The following is a 22,470-nucleotide window of genomic DNA, read 5'->3' on the forward strand; positions in this document are numbered from 1 at the left end:
CAATCTCATAGACCCTTGGGTCTTTCAAAGACTTTCAATAGTCATTTTTTCTTTCTAACTCCCTCTACCTTACCTTTTGCTACTTTGCCTCTTTTTTCCCTTTCTAGTTTCCCCTATTTTCTACAATTTCTTTCGTTTCTTTACTAATGTTAATACTGCCCTGCTCTTCGTTTTTCCCTGCTTCCTTGCAGGGCTCTCTCTTTCTTCCTTTTTTACCTCATTTTTTTGGCTCAAACAATCATTGAGGTGTTTTAATGCCTAGAACTAGTGCTGTATTGTAATAGCATGACTCAAGTATAGGAGTGGTTTCCCATGAGGCCAAAATGGTACAGTAAGAAAAGAATTGCTGATTATGTGTTGCAGCTGTGGGTATGTCTTGTGTGGATTTGACTATGCTCATGGAATGATTCCAGTTGGGGTCTAAAATAGGTTGGGGTTCAAGAATCTCAGCATGCAGGTCATGATTGATTGATTTTTGCACCATTTGGATGAGAGATTTTGCAAAGCCAAGGATAGGCTGGTGGTTTTTGAGTGACGTGTGTGAGATCCTAAACGCTTCACAACTGAAACTGTCTAGCCTTGCCTCATATTAGCTTGGTGAGTTGGAGGAATTGAACCATTATCCTTATGTTCCAAAGCATAATTTTCACTTTTGTGAAAGAAAGGCAGAAGGCCGGGTGGTTGAGGATATCACACAGAAGAGAATGGCTGAATTGAAAAAGTGGTTTTGGATTTCATGTGCAAGACGAATTCTGACAGGAAGATTTTACATCCCTGGTTCAATCGCAAGGTTAGTTTGCGGATGGAGCGCAAGGTGATTGTTAGGACTTGGATTAGGGCTTCTTATGCCAAATAAAGACAAGACGGGTTGGAATGCTTAACTACACAAAGCTGGGTGTTTGGCTGTATAAGCAAGCTTTTCTCATAGTGAGGACACTCTAATCAACACAGGGCATGGCTAAGCAATAGCATGATTTTATGAGGCCTCCAAAGTGGAGGTCACACTTGTACTGTGAAATGAACGTGTTCGCTGCTTCAGGCAGTCGTGTATCCTTGCATCTCTATACTCAACATGGAATGTAAGAAGACTTATGATTGGTGTTGGTTAAGATGAAGGCGCTTTTGTGAAGTGTTTGATCTCATTTGCATTATAGTGAGATGTATGTTCATTTATAGTTGTATATTGGTAAGTTTACAATTCAATCCATGCTTGTCATGAGCACTTCGATTACGATAAAGAGTAGGTTTTGGATTGGCTGAAAGTTGATGGTCCTTTTTATATGTTCTTAAGTCTTTCATTGAAAAAATGTTGGCTTTACTTACTTTTTTAGATTGTTGAATTTATTGTATTGATCTCGATGACAGCACTTCGGAGGTCTCTACCGTCACATAGTGGCCTGGCTTTTGTTCCATTGTTGGAACCTGCTTCTGGTATCCATTCTGGGCTAAACAGGAATACCAGACTTGAAGTACCAGGTAAATATGTTTCACTATTAGAACGTCTGATATCTGCTTCATTGTAGAAACATCGTCTTCAAAAGATCTACATGATTGGCTATGAGAGGGTTCTTAGCATCTTGGTTTAGATACGAGGTCCTTTCTTTTGTTTATTGTCATCTGTTGCAGCTTCTACTTCGTGTTTCCCCTCCTTCACGTGTGTTCGAACTTTTTTCAGTCTCCTAAAGTGATGCCTGCAGGGAGACTTGCTCGAGCAGAGGCTTCCTCTTCAGATTCCCCGCAGCAGTCTACTGCAACAGTACCTGACTCACCCGAAGGATATCTTGTTCCGGGTGTTGCAGCTGGAGTCAGCATTGATGAACTTGAGAATGAACCGGAAAAGATTGCTGAAAAGATACAGGTTTGTTATTTCAATGTGGCTAATCTTTTATCTATGATTTATGAAAACATAAACGTAACTTACTAAGTTATTTTTTATTTTTTATTTTTCTAGTTTACTCATAATTTTGTTTAGATGCTTACAAACTCCCTTCTTCCTTTGGTCTTTCACTTGCTTTATAAAAAAATATATTTTGTAAGACTGGATATATTATACTCTTATGTATATATATGTGTGTGTGTGTGAGAGAGAGAGAGAGAAAGAAAGAAGAAAAAGAAAGTTTATTAAAGTCTTCGGGAGACCGTGAAGGTCTATGAGACTAAAGATAACTGATATAATGAGCATAACGGTGGCGGTAGAATATGATTCACCCATACTCTACCTGCTGATGAAACGCGTCATTTACAAAACTTTTAGTATTGTTGTTCTCATTAATGTACTGGTTTATTTGGGTAAGGCTCCAGTACCTCTCTTCACCAAGAATTTTGAAGACGAACTTGTCTTGCTCGATAACAATCTCCGGGAGTTGTCAGATTCGATGCTATGGATTTTCAAGTCGTGGCCCACGTCCTTGTTCGACCCATACAAACCAAATCGTCCTTTACGATATATAGAGAATAGCCGATTCGGCGGCGATAGCTTAGTGAAGAAGCAAGTATCAAATCAAAACGGGCTAGCCAACCGTTTCTACAAAAAAAGAGGTTATGAAGGACGGTGTGTCTAGTCCTGATACAAAAAATATGTGTCTACCTCCAGATGATACAAAAAAGAAGGGGGGGGCACCAAAAATGGGGCAGAGGGGGGAGATACAATATATATGTGCAGGTGGTGATCGTTAGAGACCAATCATAGAGGGGCCGTCAGATGGGAGGCCGGAAAAAACCCTGCGATAGATGATTGGACTCTGACGTCACATGGCCTAGTCGAGCTCAATCGTCGGGGGCGGCGGGTGGCCCTGTGGATGAGGGCAACGGTAACCCCGGTGGGGCGGGCAGAGATCAGAGACGAGATGTCATGGACCCGGATGTGTGAGTCTGTCCGTTGGCGCAGCTGTCGTGGCTCTGGCTCTGGCTCACGTACGCGTCGTCGGCTAGAATGAGGAGAGGTATCCTCTGATTGGAAGAAATCAGTGATGGGCCGCTGGGTGTCCTCACGTTGTGTGTGTTGCGCGTGTCGTCGTGCTCAGAGAGGTATCTCGGTGGCGAGTCATCTCATGTAAGAAAGCGGCTAGGCATCGCTGATCCGGGAATTGCGGCATGTGTGGGAGGGACTGAATCCGTTGCGGAAGAGGCAGTGGTACCGGCCTCGAATGGCATAATAGATAGGACATCTGAAAGCAAAGTGCTCCTCCGATTCGATCTCCTGCAAGTCGCAAAGTGGGCAAAGGCGGCCCTCTCGTGGGATACCCTCTGCGCGTCCGCTCTCGATCCGTAATCGGTGTGACGAAACCCTAAACTGACCGAGGGAGATCCGGAGCGCATGTGGTAGATGAAGCTGTGTGTAACCCGGAGGTGTGATGAAGCCCTCCTGTGAGATCTGGAGGCAGTGTCGGCAGTAGAAGTCGAGCTTCACAGGAAGCTCGGGGTGAAGAAACCATGTCCGCCAGGTGTAGAGCTGGAGCAGATCCGCTCGAATGAGCCGGTTGACCTCCTGGTCAGTGGGGGGGAGAGAGAGAGAGAGAGAGAGAGAGAGAGAGAGAGAGGTCTTTTGTTGATTAAGTCTTGTTCAAAATGATTAACCCCTTGATTGGCCAACAAAACCTCGAGTTTTGAGGAGCGTACAATGGCTGCTTGCCATTCCGCCTCTTCATGGGAAGGTGATGGTTCTCTTTTGAAATTCTTACACATTGAACACAAACTCCATGTCAAGTAACTTTAAGAATGTACTAAACAGTGAAAATAATATCTGATCACAAAAATAAATGACACATGTCCTGTCTTTCAAAAGGATCAGGGGTCCTAATTAACGGAAATGGTCCTAATACCATGAATGAAATCGAAAATAAGAACCCCTTGAAATGCATGAATGGAAGTACCTCATGACCTTGCCTTGTCTTTAAAACGCACGATTGTCAACATCCACTCTGGGATTGTAAATGAGCCACAGTTTACTATAATGTTGGTATGACCAAAGAAGTTGGCATCGTCGAGAAAGAAAATCAATGATGGGTTCTTGCTACTGCTCAGCATGAGCAAACTGTCCAGGTCCCTCCTTCCTCTTCTATAGCCTTTGAGAAGAAGCTCATATTCTTACAAGTGCTACCATCATTTCCCCGATCTGTCTCCCCACGTCGGAGAGTAGAGAGAAAATGTCTTCAGTCCTCATGTGAGTGTCCACCCATTGTCGAGTGTCATGGGCATTTGCAGCCTATGACATATTTGCTTTGCTAGCAGCCCCACCATAGACAGCAGATGCAGGAGCAGCTAGAAGTATAGAAGTCAGCAAAAGATAAAGTAGGTCAAAAAATGTGGACTTGACTTTTTGTAATGAAGAGGGAAAAAGAGGTATGTTAGTGGTCCTTTAAGTGGGAATTGGGGAGGGACTATATAAGGCCCCATACACCCCTCATTTTGTACTTTTGATGCGACTTTAATCCTATCTACTCTACCTCCTCCTTCCTCCTACGTGTTGCCTACACTCTCTCTCCCAATCTCTCTCCGCGCTCCATCCCTTTGTCCCTCCCTCGCTCCCTCTGTCCGTCCGTGTGTCTCTCCCACTCTGTCCGTCTCCGCTTGCGCCTCCCGCCCAACGCCTAGCTCCTCTCGTCTCCTTTCCCGCTCCCGCCTAGCGGAGCTTCTATACTCACAGCAGCAGTACACCAGCAAGGGGCGGCCTGCAGAACCAGCTTGCGGCGGCGGAAGCATCAGCAGCAGCAGCCCGTCTCAAGCCCAGGTCGCGTAGGAGGGGGCAGCCTTCTTTCGCACAGCAGCAGCTCAAGAGAGCTACAAGAGCAACCCGTCCTCAGCCCCTAGGCTGAGCTGAGCCCTGGGCTCAGTTTGGGGTGTTAGAGATAGCCAGAGGCCCCCCAGTTATTCACAGGCCATCATGGAGCTCCCAAAGGTGAAGACCTTTGTTTCAACCCCTATCACTAAACCCTCCCACTCCGGCATCGTAGCAACACCCAGCCTAGACACATTGCATTACAAGCAGAGGGTTAGCTCATACCCACAGGAGCAGATGGAAGTAAGGGAGCTTAGACTTATGGTTGCAGCTCTCGGGAAGAAAGTGAAGGAGATGGAGAACAATGGCAAACAAGACATCATACATGAAGTACTACAGATACACAGGGAAGTAGCACTTGCACCACAGTTGGTAACCAAAGTCCATGACATGGTTACCAATGAGCTCAAATCGATCAAAGAGGAAATCTCAGCAACAATGGACAACAAAATCAACAAAAGTGAAGTATATGGAGAGGTACAAGAACAAGAAAAAAGGGCGGCTAATGCTCAATGTCTACGCATGGAGGATTACCTGAAGATTGGCATGAAGGGAGCCTGGTAGAAAAAATTCATAATATCATAGCAACTCCTCAGATTGAGTGAGACTTAAAGGATATAATCATTGTGGCTCCTATTTGGGATACAAGCTAAAGTGGTACTCAATGACAGGAAAGCAAGAATCAAGATTCTCATGCAAACAAATGAGTGGAGAGGCACCAAGGTATGGATATCAGAGGAGCTCACCGAGATTCAGCTCAAGATGAAGTCCATAGAATTGAACAAAGTGAAGGACGCTCACAAAGAAGGGAAATGAGCTGTCTACAGAGATGAAAAGCACTTATCAATCCAAAACCAAGGAATCTCAGTCTTAAATTGATGTAATACAGACATACTATCTCATGTAGTATAATGTAGCTTATCTATAATAACTCTGGAAGTGGTATATGCATGCCCAAGACTCTCAGTCTATAATTGATGTTTGGTGTTTACCCTTTTTTATGTGTGTGCTTTGTCTCATAGCCCCGCGAGGGCTTATGAAGACGTTGATATATCTTTTTTTTTTGTCTCTCTCTTCCCCTCACCCTTCTCTCTTCCCCGGTTTTTTTTCTCTCTCTTCCTCGGGTTTTTTTTTCAAAAAAAAAAAAAAACAGCAGCTTCGACCTCCTGCAGTCCCTTCTTTGCCCCCATAATGAAGGGAACAGGGGGATGAGGACAGGAGACTAGGCGGGAGACCCCTCGATCCAAATCTGCATACGCGTGGAGATGGGGAAGGGGAACGGCGACAAGGCGAAAACACAAAAGCAACTCAATCTGGAGGACTTCAACAAACGCAGCAATCGGAGCGGTTTGACAGTGGACAGCACCGCGGCCCAGAAGAAAGGGACCCACCCAAAGCCCATGTCGCTCACCACATCCTCGACCTCTATGGTTACGACCACTATTTCACCACCATCATCCGCCTCATCATCTACGCCACCTCTCTCCTCCCCCTCTGCTGCATCATCATCACAGGTCTCCTCTCCAGTAGCCTCACCACTGGCCCCACCAGCCACGGCTCCACACTACTTTTCCCTCGTATCACCTCTACCTCTCAGTCAGCCACCCTTCATCACCTCGTCCGGCCTCGCTACTTCTACATATCACTCCCCCGCCCAGATCATGCTGTCCCCACCCTCAGTACAACCTCAGCAGCCCACCTTCATTCCAACCCCTCTCGAGATCCAGTTCCCACCTGGACCAGGACATCTTAGGCCGCCGCCAGATGCTTGGGACTCCCTATTGGCCGAGATACACAGCATCCGGGCCCATCAGGCAGAGCTGGCACATTATACCCAAGAGCAGGCCCGATACACCCAAGAGCAGGCCTGCATTATACACGAACAGGGCACCCTTATCCAGGGACTCAGACACGACATCACACAGCTTCGAGAGGAGCTCGGGACCCTCAGAGCAGCGCTTGGAGGGACCCCAGTCACAGAGATGGAGGCACAGATAGCCACGATACAGTCGGCTATAGTAGAGACGACTAGATGGGTGGATGTGGTGAAACGGGAGCCCGCAAAGGCAACCGTTTCAGCCGCCATACAGAAGCAGCAGCAAAGACACCATATGGACGCGTTTTTTGATTTGGGCAGGATGCATGATCTCATCATTTACAACGGGCTCGACCTATGGCCCTCCTCAGGTGGTTTTACTTGCTTCCCACACGGGGGGGGCACTAGTGTAGTAGATTACATCATGGGATCCTCTACCTTCACTTCATGTATCACCGACTTCATGTAGCACCACTCCCTCCAGGAGCTGGTCACACATACCTATTCTTCACTATCGCCACCCCACACTTAGCCACACCACACACACCACATAGGAAGCACGGCACCTACCATGACATACACTTTGATAATAGCCTCTCACCGGCCTACTCTGGACGCCTAAACAGACTCCTAACCTACATCGATCACATACCACTCATAGAGGACCGTGCTGCCCTGATTAGTCGCACACTCCACGAGGCTGCCCTCCAAATCTTTTCCCACACCACACGGTCCAATAGACCACCACCTCTTGGTTTTGTACCCTACAACAATTGGTACGATGCGGAGTGCAAGGCTTATCGCCGACAGCTCCGACTTGAAACCAATGTCACCTTCCGAACACACCAGGCACAGTACGCAAGTACCGACGTCTCGTACGTCGGAAGAAGCAGGCATTTCTTCGTCAAAATGAGGAGGAGCTGCTGCACATCTTATACAGCAATAACTCTAAGGATTTTTGGCGGAGATATCTTGAGCGTAGGTTCCCATCACCCCTCACTGACACGAGAGTCTGGCACACGTATGCACACCATCTATATGATGTCCCACACTAGCCCACTCCAGACCTCATACACACACCTCGTCCCACCACTTGCACGTTGTTCACCAGAGGGGTAGTCAAGGACGCGACATTGAAACTACACAATGGTCGAGCTAAGGATCACGAGGAGCTATGCACTGAGTTTATCGCATATGGGATCGACAGGTTAGCCTCGATCCTAGCAAAGCTATTCAATGACGCTGTTTGCCTTGGCTTCCCCCGCACTTGGACACTCAACACCATCATCCCCATCCAGAAGGTAGGGGATCCCATGGACCCGAGTAACTACAGGACTATCATGATTGGACATGTGATGTCCAAGATCTATGCAGCTGTATTGGATACATTGGTCAGCCTGTTCGCAGAGATGAGAGGGCTCAGAGCAGAGGGTCAGGCCGGTTTCAGGCGAGACCATGGGACTATGGATCACATACCCACACTCAGGAGTGTCATTGAGGAGGCCAGATCACGGAAGGAGAGGGTATACTGTTGCTTTGTGGATTTCCGCAAAGCCTTTAACACAGTAACTTGAGCTCATCTTATCACACGCCTACAGACACTGGGATTTGGTCAGGAGATCATCTGGGCAGTCATGGCACTGTGTGAGAGAGTCTCAAGCCGAGTTCGTACAGGCGTAGGTTGGACAGATGAGATCCTGAGTACCATAGGGATCAAACAAGGTTGTCCCTTATCACCGACCCTGTTTGGCCTCTACATCGATGAGCTTGAGACTTTCATGGGGACGTTCGGAGGGACCGGTTGCTCACTTGCCGAGATCATCATCAGGATTCTTCTTTATGCAGATGACATGGCACTCTTGTCGTCCACACCCGAGGGGCTCCAGTGACACTTGGATGCACTGCAGGCTTTTTGTTTATCCCATGATTTGGAGGTCAACCTTGGCAAGACCAAGGTCATGATCTTTAACACCTCTCGAGCAAACATGCAACGGAAGCAGTTTACTTTTACTTTGGGTGGGTCACCAGTTGAGATCGTATCCTCATACACTTACTTGGGGGTCATCTTCTCCGGCCCGATCTTCACGATGAGACTAGCGATGCAGGCCAGACTGAGCAGGGGATACGCCGCACTGGCTCGGCTAGAGAGATAGTGCTTTCACTCCCACTTCTAGGACCCTTGGATCAAGGCTCTTCTCTTCGACTCCTTGGTCCGACCAGCTGGTATGTATGGCAGCTCTTGTTGGGGGCCTGACATGTCATAGATAGAGTGGACACGGGTGGAGCGCTTGCAGATCCTCATGCTCTCACGGATGATTCGGGGGAAACCATCTGTACCACATCACACCATTCAGTCCGAGTTTGGTGCTTCTCCACTCCAGCTAGATGCAGCCTTTCAGACCATCACATATCTACATCGGGTTAGATCATATGGGGACTGCACATCAGGGAGACAGAGGTTGCCATGGTTGGCTCTTGATTCCTCCATGAGGGTGGTAGCAGAGGGAGACGAGCGATGCTGGTATGCACGGACTCACAGATGGTTTGTGAGACTAGGGTTCCACATCGATAGGATACCTCGTTTTTAGTACAGTTTAGATGCCCCTCCGGTACTCCCACCCACCATCCCGATTGGGCCACATACCAACCAGGTCATTCGAGAGGATCTCCTGCAACTATGCACCTTTAGGACCTGGTTGGAGCCGAAGGAGCTTCCAGTGAAGTTGAGTTTCTACAGAGATTACTGTCTTCGCATTTCGGAGGAGAGATTCATCACACCACCGGGGTACAGTGAGCTTCATATGCCTCCCTCACTACGGATCTCCATCGGATAGTTTCGGGTATCATTACACCGCCTCCGCATAGAGAGCGGCAGAGCAGAGGGGATTCCTAGGAAGCATCGCTTATGAGGAGGTTAAGTCGGAGGAGCTTTTTATTTCAAGTGCCCAGTGTACTATGAGATTTGAGGTCGCTACCATTGCCTCTTCAAAGACGGCTACGGGCTTCTTTCTAGGTTCCTTGCCTACCTTGATCAGAGATGCCTCGCAGCCTTCATTCACGAGGGAGTCCAACATAGAGAGTACTTACTCAGGCGACGGGGCTTGGCCACATCATCAAACACCTCTCAGAGCAGGATCACAGAGTTCTTCCCATCGAGTGACATTGAGTCTTTAGCTGCAGACGTGACAGAGACCCTGACCTGACGATCGCAACACGACACACGAGACATCGAGGGGGCACACTGATCACTCTGGGGGACCTCCCGTCATTGTTTAGACCTGGGATACGTGCCACAGGAGTCACGGTGGCTCTGGTCTTGCGTCGAGCCTCGTCCAGGAGACCGAGATGCAGGGCACCCCTTGACGGGCACCAGTGTCCCATCACCGGCTATGCACCAGCCAGGGCGACATGACATATAGAGGATTCCGCTCCACTCCAGTCCTTTTCTTTTCATTGTTACATCCAGATGTATTTGATTATGTATGATCAGACTTGGATTCAGCACGGGTGACGATGCTCGTGTCAGTAGCTCCACCCTTACTGTGATTTGTATCAGGTTTTCTTTCAGTCTCATAGACCCATCGGTCTTCCGAAGACTCTAATAAAATTTCTTTCTTTCTCTCTCCCTTTTTCTACCAAATCTATCCCCTTGCTCCAATCTGCTCCTACCACCTTCATTCAAGGGTGATACGCGCACTCCAAATGTGTTTGAAGAGTGGCTCATGAAGCTGGAAGATTACTTCTGCTTCTACCCCAAGTCTGATTAGGATTGCATCATTTTTGTTTGCATGCATATGTACGATTATGCTCACATGTGGTGGCGGTATATGAGGGATTCACCTTAGAAGCCAACCACATGGAAGGGATTCAAAGGACTCATGGTCACTACCTTCGTATCCTTGCTCATATTAGAGCAATAGAGCAATACTTGGATGGGTTCTTTGCATTATCACAGATGGGAATGGTCCAGGAGTATCTACAGTGTTTTTGGAGGCTTTCTTTGTTTGTGCAGGACATATTTGAAAGGGCAAATTGCAGCATTTAATACCCGGACTGCACTGTCTTTGGTTGCAGATGTGAGGGCACATAACCCTCAGACCATTGAGCTAGCTGCCCAACTCACAGAGGTCTTTGATATAAGCATGCGTTCCTGACTGCGTATGATTCTGAAAAGAAGCCTAAATGGGAGATCAAACAGCATACAAGGGCAATTGTGGACAGCAGGAAGAAGGCAATTTTATGTTTTAAGTGTGGAGAAGTGGACCCCTGAGCATCGAGATGCTTGCAAGTTGCACAACACTGGTGCAGCCAAACTCAGCATGATCATCGAGCTATCTGACGATGAGGAATTGGTAGATGCCACAGACTCCCTGGATGCCTCTCATGGTGAGATGGAGGTAGCATATGGGCCAGCAGAAGCCTCAGACAATGGGGTCACGAAGGATGTTTAATGTTAAGTTTCCTTTTGTTCCTGGTGGTGCTACTAGGTAAAGGTCATTCTTCGTGCTAATCCATCCAAAGGTACCATCTAGACACAGGAGACCACGCACCTCTTTGTTCAATGTCGGTATCCCATGTGTGGTTTGCAATGTGCCATTGTGTCGTATCGAGATCCCAAATTCACTAAGCAGTTTCAGAGGGCTCTCTTCAACAACTTTGTTACAAAGCTCAATTTTTCTAGCAGCTTCCACTCAGTTTGATGTGATGAAGCAGAGCTAGTCGAACGAGCCAAGCACAACAGCCCCCACAAGGCCCCCTGGGTTGAAGAGGATTTCTTGATGGATTATTCTCACCTCCTTTCAGCATATAAGGGGGTTTTTCATATGCCCTAGTTCTAATTTCAGTAGAAGGGTATGTCATGGGCTAGCCCGTTTCACATTTGCCTTGCTAGCAGCCCCACAGCAACGCGCAGATGTAGGAGCAGTTAGAAGTACAAAATTCAGCAAAAGACAAAGCGAAAAAAAAAACACAAAGTTGACTTTTCTAGTAAAAAAGTCAAGTCATTGACTTGTTAGACATCCTTGACTTTTGACATCTGATCACTGGTCGACATTGATTGTCGATTGTTGGCTAGTGCTACCCTAAAAACCTTGAAAAGGAGGGTTTCCCTAGTCATTTGTACATCAACCTTCCTCCAGATCACCAAAACTATTGTTGATGTTACTTCGGTAGTGAAAGTGGCTCTAAGGAAGCACAAATGGCATATTTCTACCTCATTTACATTTTTATCAGCAATAGGCACCTCCAATGCAACATGCGTGGGTTCTGATTCAGCAGTAGGGAAGTGGGCACAATGAGTAAATCATCACCATGGCCATCTTCTATCTACAAGAAAGAGGCATCCTTCATCAACAGTTTTTTGCAAAGAAAGGAACCTTCTATTAATGCTTGAAAAACTTCATACAAAACATCAGCCCCAAAGGTGCTGAGTATGGAAAAAACGATAAAGGCTGAAAGAAGAAAAAGACCAGCCTATTCTAGAGAAACCCAGCTCGTTGCCTAGGGAATCTCTGGTGGTACAGGGGCTAACAGCCAAGTGGGGGGGCTATACAACTATCGAATCCCTTCCGGAGTGAATACGTAGAAAACTCCTGCAGCCCAAGCCTTGCAGAAACGTGCGTGCCTCGTGATAGTCGCCCTAGAGCCCGGGGTCCCACGCTCCTAGATGGACCACAAGGTGTAGATGATATTCTGCCAGATGGCGACCAAGGTAGCCGAGGGTAGAACCCATGGTTGTAAGACACATAAAGACACGACACGTCAGACATGCTTCAGACACGAGTGTCTTAAGTGTCTTAAAGACAAGGCATGTAAGACACGTTATTGTGGTTATAATAATAAATATTTCACTTATATATGTATACAAGTGTGTACAACTTACTAGCATTAGCTAGCTGCTCGATTCTAGAAGTACAATAAGCTACACTTAAACAAGGCAAGAAGTAAAAATGCACTTGTACAATGTAGTTAAGAGTCAAGACTTGTCACTCTAGACTTAAAAGTTAAAGTTAAGACTCACGACTCAAGAGCTTGCAAGTCATGACTCATAATTTTAAAGGTTTAAACCAACAATTGAATCTTGATATTGAAAATCTAGATGTAAACAACTTAACGAGAGCCTAGAATGCTACATAGATTATATACCAATCATCATATATCAATAAACATAAATATCATGGCAACAGTCTGTCAATCACATGTGACATGAATGAAATCTGCATCTCAGTACATATAATTGAAAGGAAACTTTCGACTCTCAAGAGTCAAAGCTCTCAAGAGTCATCCTAATGAGGTCACTCCCACTGCTGGATCCAAAGTCACCATCAATGACAGCGTGGTTAAGTCAAACTCAATGTTTGCTGTTACACCCTACCCACCACACAAAAACAAAAAAACAAAAAAAACCAAGAGTGTCTAAAGGTGTCTTAAGTGTCTTATCATAAGACACGAGTGTCTTAACAACCATGGAACTTCGGAGATTTGAATTTTCATTCAGGTGTGACTCTTGGTTGGAGAAGGCCTTTGTCTGAGTAGGTTTCTCTTTAAGCCGGACTGCCAACGTCAAGGTCCCCCCACGCAATACAGGCTACGGATACTACTAGAACCATATGCTCACCCATCACCAGACTAAAGCGAGCAACCCAAATGTTCCACGTCGTGATACAGGCTACTACGTCCCACACGCTATCCTCCGGGGGGGAATGAGGATCCCGGCTATCAAGAGGGACCGCCTCATGGAGCTCTATCCTTTGAATGCTCTGACACTGTATCTGGTAAGATCTCATCAATCTAGTCCATTCACATGCGGAGTCCCTCCCACCAAGACTCAAGGATGGCTAGGTCAATCTTCCTCATCCGCTGTCTTGCCCCTTACAAATGTGCTATGGCTTCAAGCCTCGCCTCTGTCTCCATGGGTAATCTACTCCATCTGCCAAAGGAGCAGGTCGGGCCATTGTCCCACTGTGCCCATCCAATGTGAGTCTGCTGTCCGAGCATACATCCATCTTGATCCCTGATCTCTAGGTGCCATGAGAGGCTGACACTCAAACTCCTCTATGTAACGGGACTGAGCACGGATGAGGCCCCTTGCTAATCTCTACCAGACCCTATGGAGGCTCTTCATCATGGGGAAACCCTTCCCCGTAAGGGGGGCTTTGAGAAGATGCATCTGTGTGAATGCTGCCACTGCCCCCCAGTGTGTGGGGTGTTCCTGATAAGCCCTCGTTGCAAGAGGAGCTTTGAGGGCTTTGTACCAGGGGTGAGGCCGCGGACCACCAACTTTTTAAGAGGGCACTGCTCTGCGTCTCCTGATCAATGATACCCAACCCCCCAATGCCTGCGGCATAATAGCCGTTTGTCAAGTGACCCGGGCTCTAGTGTTCCTCGTGTTGTTTGAACCTACCCAAAGGAAATTCCGAACCAAGCGTCGGAGTTGTCCAATGCACCATCTGTGAAAGCATCGATAGGAGGCAATGTACTAGGCCATGGCAAGGAGGACTTGGTTTGCTACTAAGACACAGCCTGCTAGGGAGAGTTTGGCCGAGCTCCAATAGAGAAGCTTGCGCCGAACACTCCCAAGAATCGGGGCGATCTGTTGCTCTGCTGTAATATCAATACCCACCTAGCACCAAAGGTATCTCGTTGTCTGGCCCTGCGGTCGAATCCCATCTGTCTCCTCATAGCCTATGAAGAAACTGATGGATTTTGTCCAGTTGATCTGTGCACTGGAGGCCTCACAATAAATAGACAGGGCTCCTCTGACTCTCTCCAAAATCACTATGGTGCCCTCTACATACAAGGCTATGTCATCAGCAAACTCAGAATCCAATAGCTCCTCAGCTTGTCTGATTGGGAGCCTCAACCCTGTGAGGCACGCCACGTGCGATCTGCGACGTCAGGAGCTTCGAAGGCACACTGTTGACGTAAGGGTGACTATGGTCACAATACCTCCAGTAATGGAGGATCACTTGGCTGAACCGTTGCCCTTGCTGCTAGGGGGGGAGGGTCTCTAACTAAGGGCTCTTGCGGCTACTTTTTCGCGGTTGCCTCTTTCAATTGCCTGCGGGGCTTTCTAGCCAATTTAATTCTTTTCTTTTTCTTTTTTCCCACCTGGGTCCACTCTCCTTGTGAAGGTGTCACCCAGGGGGTCTGGGACTCCTCCTGCTCCTGTTTGACGGGGTGCTACGTTCTAGCCTACTGACTCTGCCTGTCCTGCGGGGTTGGGAGGGAGGAGTCCATCCCTGACCACGAGGGCAGTTGCGTGCTAGATGGCCAATTTGCCTGCAACGAAGACACCGGCCTGGTAAACCGGAGATCTCTACTCTCTGACGAAGTGTACCCCCCTTGAGGGTCTCGAGGAGGATCAACCGTGGGAGGGACTCTGGGCTCTCAACCACCAATATGATCTTGGGGACCCGTCGTCTGCTACCATTGAAGCTGGCGAATCTGGTGAGGACTCCAGCACCGTGCCAAATGCTCTGCCAATGGAGAGAAGGATGGCTCTATATTCTTTTGGAAGCCCGAGGAAGCGGAGCGTCACCGGGAATTGGGGAACATGGCGTGTCGTGTCCATGTCCTCCACTGTGAAGCCATGGTACCAAGGGGAAAGGTAAACCAGATGCAGGCCAGGAGGATGGGGCTCTGCTCCGCTGAGCAGATCTCTATATCTCTGTACTTGAGGAGAAATGGCCACGTGTCACCTATCAAGAACTCTTGGAGTGGGCCAAAAATGCTCCTAAAAAAACTGTGATGCTGTCCACAAATCTCATAGAACACAAGGCATCTAAATGTAAAATTCTTCTCTGTCTTGGTCTCCTGCATACCACGTAAAGTATCTCACGTGGGATGCCCTTTGCCCGCCCTGTCTCAATCGTACGAAGAAAACATGAAGTCTTTGGCTATGCATATTTGTCACCATTTTTGAAAGACCTAACACACACAGCTTCAGTTTCTTAAGAAACCCGAATGCTAGAGTCTAGAAACAAACACAAACAAGACTTTTATCATTGCATGCAAACAACTATCACACTAGAATCCATAATGGATCCTCCTCATTCCCATAGGGCTTGTTGGAGGATCTTCAACCTTACACCATTGTAAAACTGCAGCGATTAAGTAGAAGATGACTACGAGCTTCATGGCGATACCCTGACAATGAGCCATAGCTATATGTGGTGCGCAACAATAGTAGGATTCATTCCATCCATGAGAACCTGCAAGGATCACGGGCACCAGCACCAGCAGGTGAGATGCGAAAAATGGTGGATGATATAGAGCTCCATCCAGAAAAGTCATCACTTCAAAGAGCCATGCACGGCCACCACGTGTCCACTGTGACCTTTTAATTTTGCGTCAGTAGAGCTAGGCACTTGTGGTTCCCTTCATGCTTAGAGATACTTTCAAAGATCGTAACAATTGAAATGGGAGGATGGATTCCCTGTTCACATTGGTTGTTGTCCTCTTCCCAAAGAGAGGCGTGACAGTTTGAGTTTGGTTTCTGCCTTTGTATGACATTTTTTCTTTTTATAATGTAGATGTCACTGAACGATGTCCTATGCATCTTTTGATAGTGTTTTCTGGAACCCTGGCATCCTCTGCATGGCTAATATTTTGTCAGATAGAGCTGTCTTTGTTTGAATTTGGATTTATCTGGTGGTATATCCTCCATCATTGTAGTAGCTTTCAGTTTCAAAGAGTGCTCTAGTTTATTTCTTATTTTCAGAGAACTTTTTGGCTGTAATGATATTTTCTGAGCATTTTCCAATCCGTATTGTATACTTTGTCTTCTGTTTTAATTCATTTGCTGTACTTGCTGATCAAGCACTTCTGGTGGATCAAGTTTTGAAGCCACTTGAAATTGGCAGGTCATATGATCAATGGCATAGTTGACACATCTTTCTGTTTTCAGACTCTAAAAGAAGAAAATGAGAGGCTAAGGTCTCACATCATGTTAGACGATTCTGTTCCTAAAGTTGTTCCCCCTCCAGGGAATGGTCAACGAATTTACGAGCTGGACCCTTATTTGAAAGGGTATCGTGATCATCTTGAGTATCGGTAAGTTTTCCAGCTCAGTCATTTAGTCTGAAGGCTAGGATGATGAATTCTTGTTTTATATTTCAGGGAATTCTATATTCTTAAATGACCGGGGAAAAAGTACATGTTGCAACATATTGAGGCCTCTTGTTAGCTAATATTCTCACCCTTTTGGTTGCGAACTTGAAATTCACTTTCAGCAAGTGTCCAAGTATTGCTTCGTTGTGAGAATGGCTAAAAAGTATGATGCACACTTGTGGGGTTAACCCCAAAAGTTGCATCATACTTCTTCAGCCATGGCAATACTGAACTCCACAAGTAGAGATTATCTTGCCATGGAGGGGGGTTTGTAGGCCATCTTTTGGTGGTTCTAGTGATGCCCTATAGGCCATGGTATGTGCCTTGTAGGCATAAATATAGGCACTTGTAGAGTTAGTGCCTTTTAGGCCACATAGGACACTTAGTCCTAGGTGACACCTAGGACACTTAGTCCTAGGTCTAGGTACTTGTACTTCTCTTTTTTCTATTATCCAAGTTTGACGTGACGGCTAAGGCGTGTGCGACGCTTTGCTATCTGCACTCTCTCTCTCTGATTCGATCCTACAACTCCGGTCTGGGTAGATGAAAACCAAAGAGCTAAAAAAACTTCCCAAAAGGAACAGCTGGGAATCTTGCTCGCAAGCACTGCCGAAGAAGATCAATGAACTCACGAGAACATGGACAAAACCAGAATAAATGAGGCACAGTCTCCTGAGAACTCAAGCATCTGTGGCAATGAGCATGAGCAATATGTCTATGAGCATATATATGTCCAGATGGAAAAATGCCTAGAAGCACTCGCCAGAAGAAAACCTGTTGTTGAAGAGGAGTTTTGTAGGCCCAAAGCTGCTGTAATCTCTTTCTCCTCCACTTGGCTGGGCGATGCATTTGCCGAACTGAATTGCCTTTCTTTGAAACCCAAGGTTGAGGCAAAAGGATTTTATACAATGCAGGCACCGTAATCTGAGATAGCCTCAAAGGGCGAGAAGAGGACCTTGGTGAAGTCAAAGTCCAATCCTCTAACCTCTCTTGAAGTTCCAAAGGAGGAATTGGAACAAATGGCGAAAGTATACAAGCAACTTGTTGCCACAAAGCACGATAATGAGGGCCCAAGCCATACCGTGTAGCTACCAGAGAAAAGGGAAGGACAGAGCCATCATCATGAATAACATCAGCAACAAAAGTGATGCCCTTAAAAGAAAAAAAATAGGAACGGCAAGGTTCTTGTAAAGCTAGGGGAGACTGAAAAACTATTAACCAGTGAATGCTTTCAGCTCGCAAGGAATTACCCAACAAAGACTGTTGACCATGCCATTCCAGATGAGATAGGACGTGCTTCCAATCAAGAAGCAAACTGGAGACCAAAGGGCAGCCATGCAAAGTGCCATCAATGCGACCAAATAAAAAATCCTAGTAATTGATTTGCTAGTGACCAAAGGCAGAAACATTGATATGTGTGACTAGAGATTTAATCATAAGAGCCCAAGGTTGATCACCTTGCAGAAATTACAGCAATATTTTTCCCCTGTGAGCAAGGATGTGCACCTGGATATTCGTCATCTTAGGAGAACAAAGTTGATGCAGTGAAAGTAGTTTGATACTTTTTTTGCCATGTTTGGAATGCAAGAAGATTTCCATAATGGCAGACATGAAAGAAGCAAGATCCGCTTTGGTGAATAGAATCAAAGGCAAATAAAATTGAATATATGCCACAAGGATGGACTGCACTATCCGAAGCCGAACATGCAAAGGCTAGGTTGCCAATTTCCAATATTCTAGCTTTTTTCGAAGCTTGACCATCACCCAATCAGTTTGTTGACGACGAGTGAGACCCCATCGCAAAGGGTAACCAAGGTGACGAACAATGTAAGTGGGTGGAATGATTTCCCCCGGCCACAGAAGACTATGCCAGTCTTTAGAATGCAATGGGAGCAGCTTGGACTTTTGAAAATTTACATGAAGACCAGTTGCCAAACCATAAATAGAGAGAGCTTGCATCAAAGCAAAAAGATCATTCTGCGTGCTCTTTCGGGTAAAGAAAGAATCATCATCATAGGCTTGAGCAACCATGCTGCGTTTTGCATCCAATTCCAAACCATGAAGGGAGCCTGTAGCCATGAGATGATCAATATATTGCAGCATAGGATGAGTAGCAATGGCATCAATAAAGCACTAAGGGAACATCCTCGACGGACCGAACAAATAAGAGTCCATTCATCAGAGAGATCTCCAGAAAGAATGCAAGCTGCATTGCTGTCCCTGTAAAGCCAGTAAATAATTTGCTGCATTTTTGTTCCAGACCCCAAAGAATGCATTGTTTGCGAGATGAAATCCCATTGAACTGTATCAAAGGCTTTTGCAATGTCCACTTGTAAGAGCAGAACATCCTGTTGCGTGTATTTGGCATATTCAATCCCAATATAAGCATTGGCAATATTATCTGTGATATGCCTACGGGGAACGAAGCCATATTGCGAAGGATGCAGCCCATCATGCAAATAACCTTTAATACGGTCAACAACCATTTTGGCTATAATCTTGTAAATGACTAGTGTGAACGTTATTGGTCTCCAATCAGTGAGCGAATCACATAACTGTTTTTTGGGAAGGAGCTTGACAAGTCCTTTTTTCCATGACATAGGCATTTTCTGATTTTCCTAGGCTGAATTAACCATTTGCAGCAAAGTTTGCTTGAGGATATCCCAGAAGGCAAGAAAAAATTCCGCCGTGAGACCATCCCATCCTGGAGATCTACCACAAAATTTAACTGCATCTGACATTTCTCTTTCAGTGAAAGGAATTTCCAATTCCAAAGCTTGAGCATTTAGAGAGGATGGGATGGACATGCTGCAAAAGAAGCTGACGGGCAGACACAACCTGAGAAGAAAGAATGCCCACATGCCCAAAATGAGATGAAAAGTGCTGCACACAAAAAGCAGCAAGCTCTGAGCGGGATGAGGACCAAGAACCATGAGGCATCCGGATCCGACAAATATTGGCAGCGTGTCTTTTGTAATGCAAACTTTTAAAGAATTGCTTGGGAGAGAAACCTTTATCCAAAAAAGCCCTTTGTTGAGATCGGGTCTCCCATTTAGCAAGCTTTTTTCGATCATTCAACTAGAGACAAAATTTAGCTTAACATAAAAGCATGCTTTCTTTTGAAGACAAAGGCCGAAGATGACTAAGGTCAGTCAGACTCTGGCAAGTGTGTCTGGCATGCTTTACGGTCTCCCGTGTGGCCTGCATGTAAGTTTTACCATAATCTCGAATAACAGCTTGCATTCTTGCAACAAAAGCCTGCCATGCATAATCCAGATCAATGTGCATCTGATGAGAAAGAGGCTGAATGGCATCAGAAACCATGGCTTTAAAATCAGCATGATCAAGGTAACCATTATTTATCAGCAAAAGGCGTCTGCAAGCCAATCTATCATCTGGAAAGTAATGCAAAGAGAGCCTCAGCCAAAGAGGAGCATGATCAGAGTATGTGAAACCATGGTTTATCCAAAGCTGACAAGTGAAGGCATCAGAATGCTGCGGATCAACCCGATACCATCTGTCCAAGTGTGCGTGATATGAAGATTGAGAATTATGGTGAAAGGTATAGCCTGTAAGCATGGGATGCAATTCCTTCCAGAGATCAACGACAGACAACTGAAGCGAAAAATCAGACCATGTCTACTTTTTAGAAAAGCCAACATGTTAGTGTGGCCTGAGGTATTATCTCCCGTTTGTGGGGCATTATTGAAATCACCACAGATAAAAGCATAATGCTGCCAAGGATATTTATGCATGGCATCCCAAATCAAAGCCCGATTCTCGGAAGATTGAGAAGCATATATTGATGCAAATTCAAAGATGTCGCCTTGAACAAGGCATTGTATGATCATCCATCAACCATGGTGATCATTGAAGGCCACAATAGGGTGAAGATCATGCTTAACCCAAAAAGCTACCCTAGAGAAAGAGTGCTCTCCAGCATAAAAAATGTCATAACTAGCAAAATGTCCAGATTTTCCAGCATACATATGCTGATTAGGCTCTTGTAGAGCCACTACATCAGGCTGCAATTGGCGTATATACAACCAAACCAGTTTCCATTTTCGAGCATCACACAAACCCTGTACATTCAAAGTCAGATATAGGACAAGTATGTACAATAGCAAAAATGCTTTCTATGTTTGCATTTCCACCTCAGTATTCGGGCCTTGGCCTTGAGAAGAAAACTCAGCCTGATTAGAAGACAATAATGCAGCAACTTCCTCTTCTGGAAAGAGGGTACGATTAGCAGTCACCTCAGCCCAAGTCAAACCAATACCAGAATTTTCAGCCGGTCTTTTGCCCTGAGAGGAAGCACCATTCCAAGTCCGGGAGGGCAAAGGTCTCCTAGGTGAGAAGACTTTTCTTGGGGTTTGCCAAGCATCATTCAAAGTTTTTTCCTTTGCTTGAGGATGAGAGGCCGAAGGCACAGAAGGAGGAACCTCACCATTGGAAGCAACCGGTGCTTTCCCTTTGTCCTGGACAACAAAAAACTGTTTCACCCCCTTAGTATTCATCAAAGAGGGGGCAGTAGAAGTCTTGCTCGGAGGCGGTGACAAATCAGCCTGCACTGGCATTTCTGGAGTACGTGAAGGGCATTGCAAAGCCATATGGTCAAACTTCTTGCATTCAAAGCAAGCACTTGCAAAGAGACCCTATTTCAGTTTATAGGAGGCACTGCCCATCGAAACATTATTCACTGTAACCGAATAAGAGTCTGGGGTTGGATTATTTGTGTCCCACAAAATACAAAATCTGTTTGAATTGCCATTAGGCCGTGGTGGACAAACCACTTTGCCAAGAGATGCTGCAATTTTTTGCAAAAGAGAAGCCAGACATTGAGGGAAGTCCACCACTTCCACCTAGACATGGCATCTTTGTTGGATCAAAGCCTGATAATCTCTGGTGGGAGACCAGGGCAACACATGAACCATGTGTTGCCCATAGAAAAGAGGAGAGTGCTCCAATAAAATCTTCCTGTTCTCTTCCTCTGCCATGATCACTTCAAAAAGGCCTCTTGCTGCATAGTGAACTTTTTTGACATAGTAACCACCCAAGGTTCTAGTCAACTAGTTACCAACATCCGCAGCAGCAGGCATACGTCCTGGAAAAAAGATAATGATGGCATGCTTGGCATATTCTTTGACTAGATTAAAAATATCATCCACTTCCACCGTGATGCATGTGGTGGGAATTGGATCTTTTCAGCTTTTTCGAGTATCTTCAAACCCCTTGTGCATCACCTCATATACTAGTTGAGCCTCTGCAGAGGCATGAAAAGGGTCATCCTGACCCATAGCCTGCTTTTGCTTTTTGCTTTGGACCGATCTTTCTTTTTGAAAAGTCTTTTCACATGGACAGTCTGCCATTTTTCTGAAAAGGATGGCTAAGAAACTGAAGTAGAAGGCGTAAAGGGCTAGACAGGAGAAAGGTAAGTCTGCAAGAGGTTACTGAAAGGGCATAGACAGCTAGAGAAAAAAGGAGGGAGGGAGGTGTAAACTCAGGGGTAGAAACCCGTGAAGAAGCTGCGCAGAAGGATCCACAAACTGTACGGCTGGATGTAGGAAAACTGTACGGAAACTGAGCATACGGTCGGCTGTCAGAAAATTGTACGGCTGGAAGCAGGGAACTTGTACGGAAAAGCTGACCGAGACTGTACGAAACCTGTACAGACTGCAGATAGGCTGTACGGAACTTGTACGGCATACGGACGGCGACAACTTGCACACAGACGACCTATATGGCAAGGCCACACGGGGCCCGTACG

At 46.1% G+C, this 22,470-nt stretch overlaps 1 protein-coding gene across 1 annotated transcript in view; it reads left to right on the forward strand.

Annotated features, from left to right (window-relative positions):
• SBE2.2 (starch branching enzyme 2.2) overlaps nt 1–22,470 on the forward strand; it is a 185,093-nt gene that overhangs the window by 6,540 nt on the left and 156,083 nt on the right. The window contains exons 2-4 of the mRNA XM_087402084.1: nt 1,366–1,476; nt 1,698–1,858; nt 16,501–16,646. Of these exons, the coding sequence (XP_087258210.1) occupies nt 1,366–1,476; nt 1,698–1,858; nt 16,501–16,646 (418 nt within the window). The remainder of the gene's footprint in view (nt 1–1,365; nt 1,477–1,697; nt 1,859–16,500; nt 16,647–22,470) is intronic.

This window comes from Dipteris shenzhenensis, chromosome 30 (genome assembly GCF_047967505.1).
Source record: "Dipteris shenzhenensis isolate YYH24624 ecotype China chromosome 30, Dip_SZ_1.0, whole genome shotgun sequence".
In the NCBI taxonomy this organism is placed as follows: domain Eukaryota; kingdom Viridiplantae; phylum Streptophyta; class Polypodiopsida; order Gleicheniales; family Dipteridaceae; genus Dipteris; species Dipteris shenzhenensis.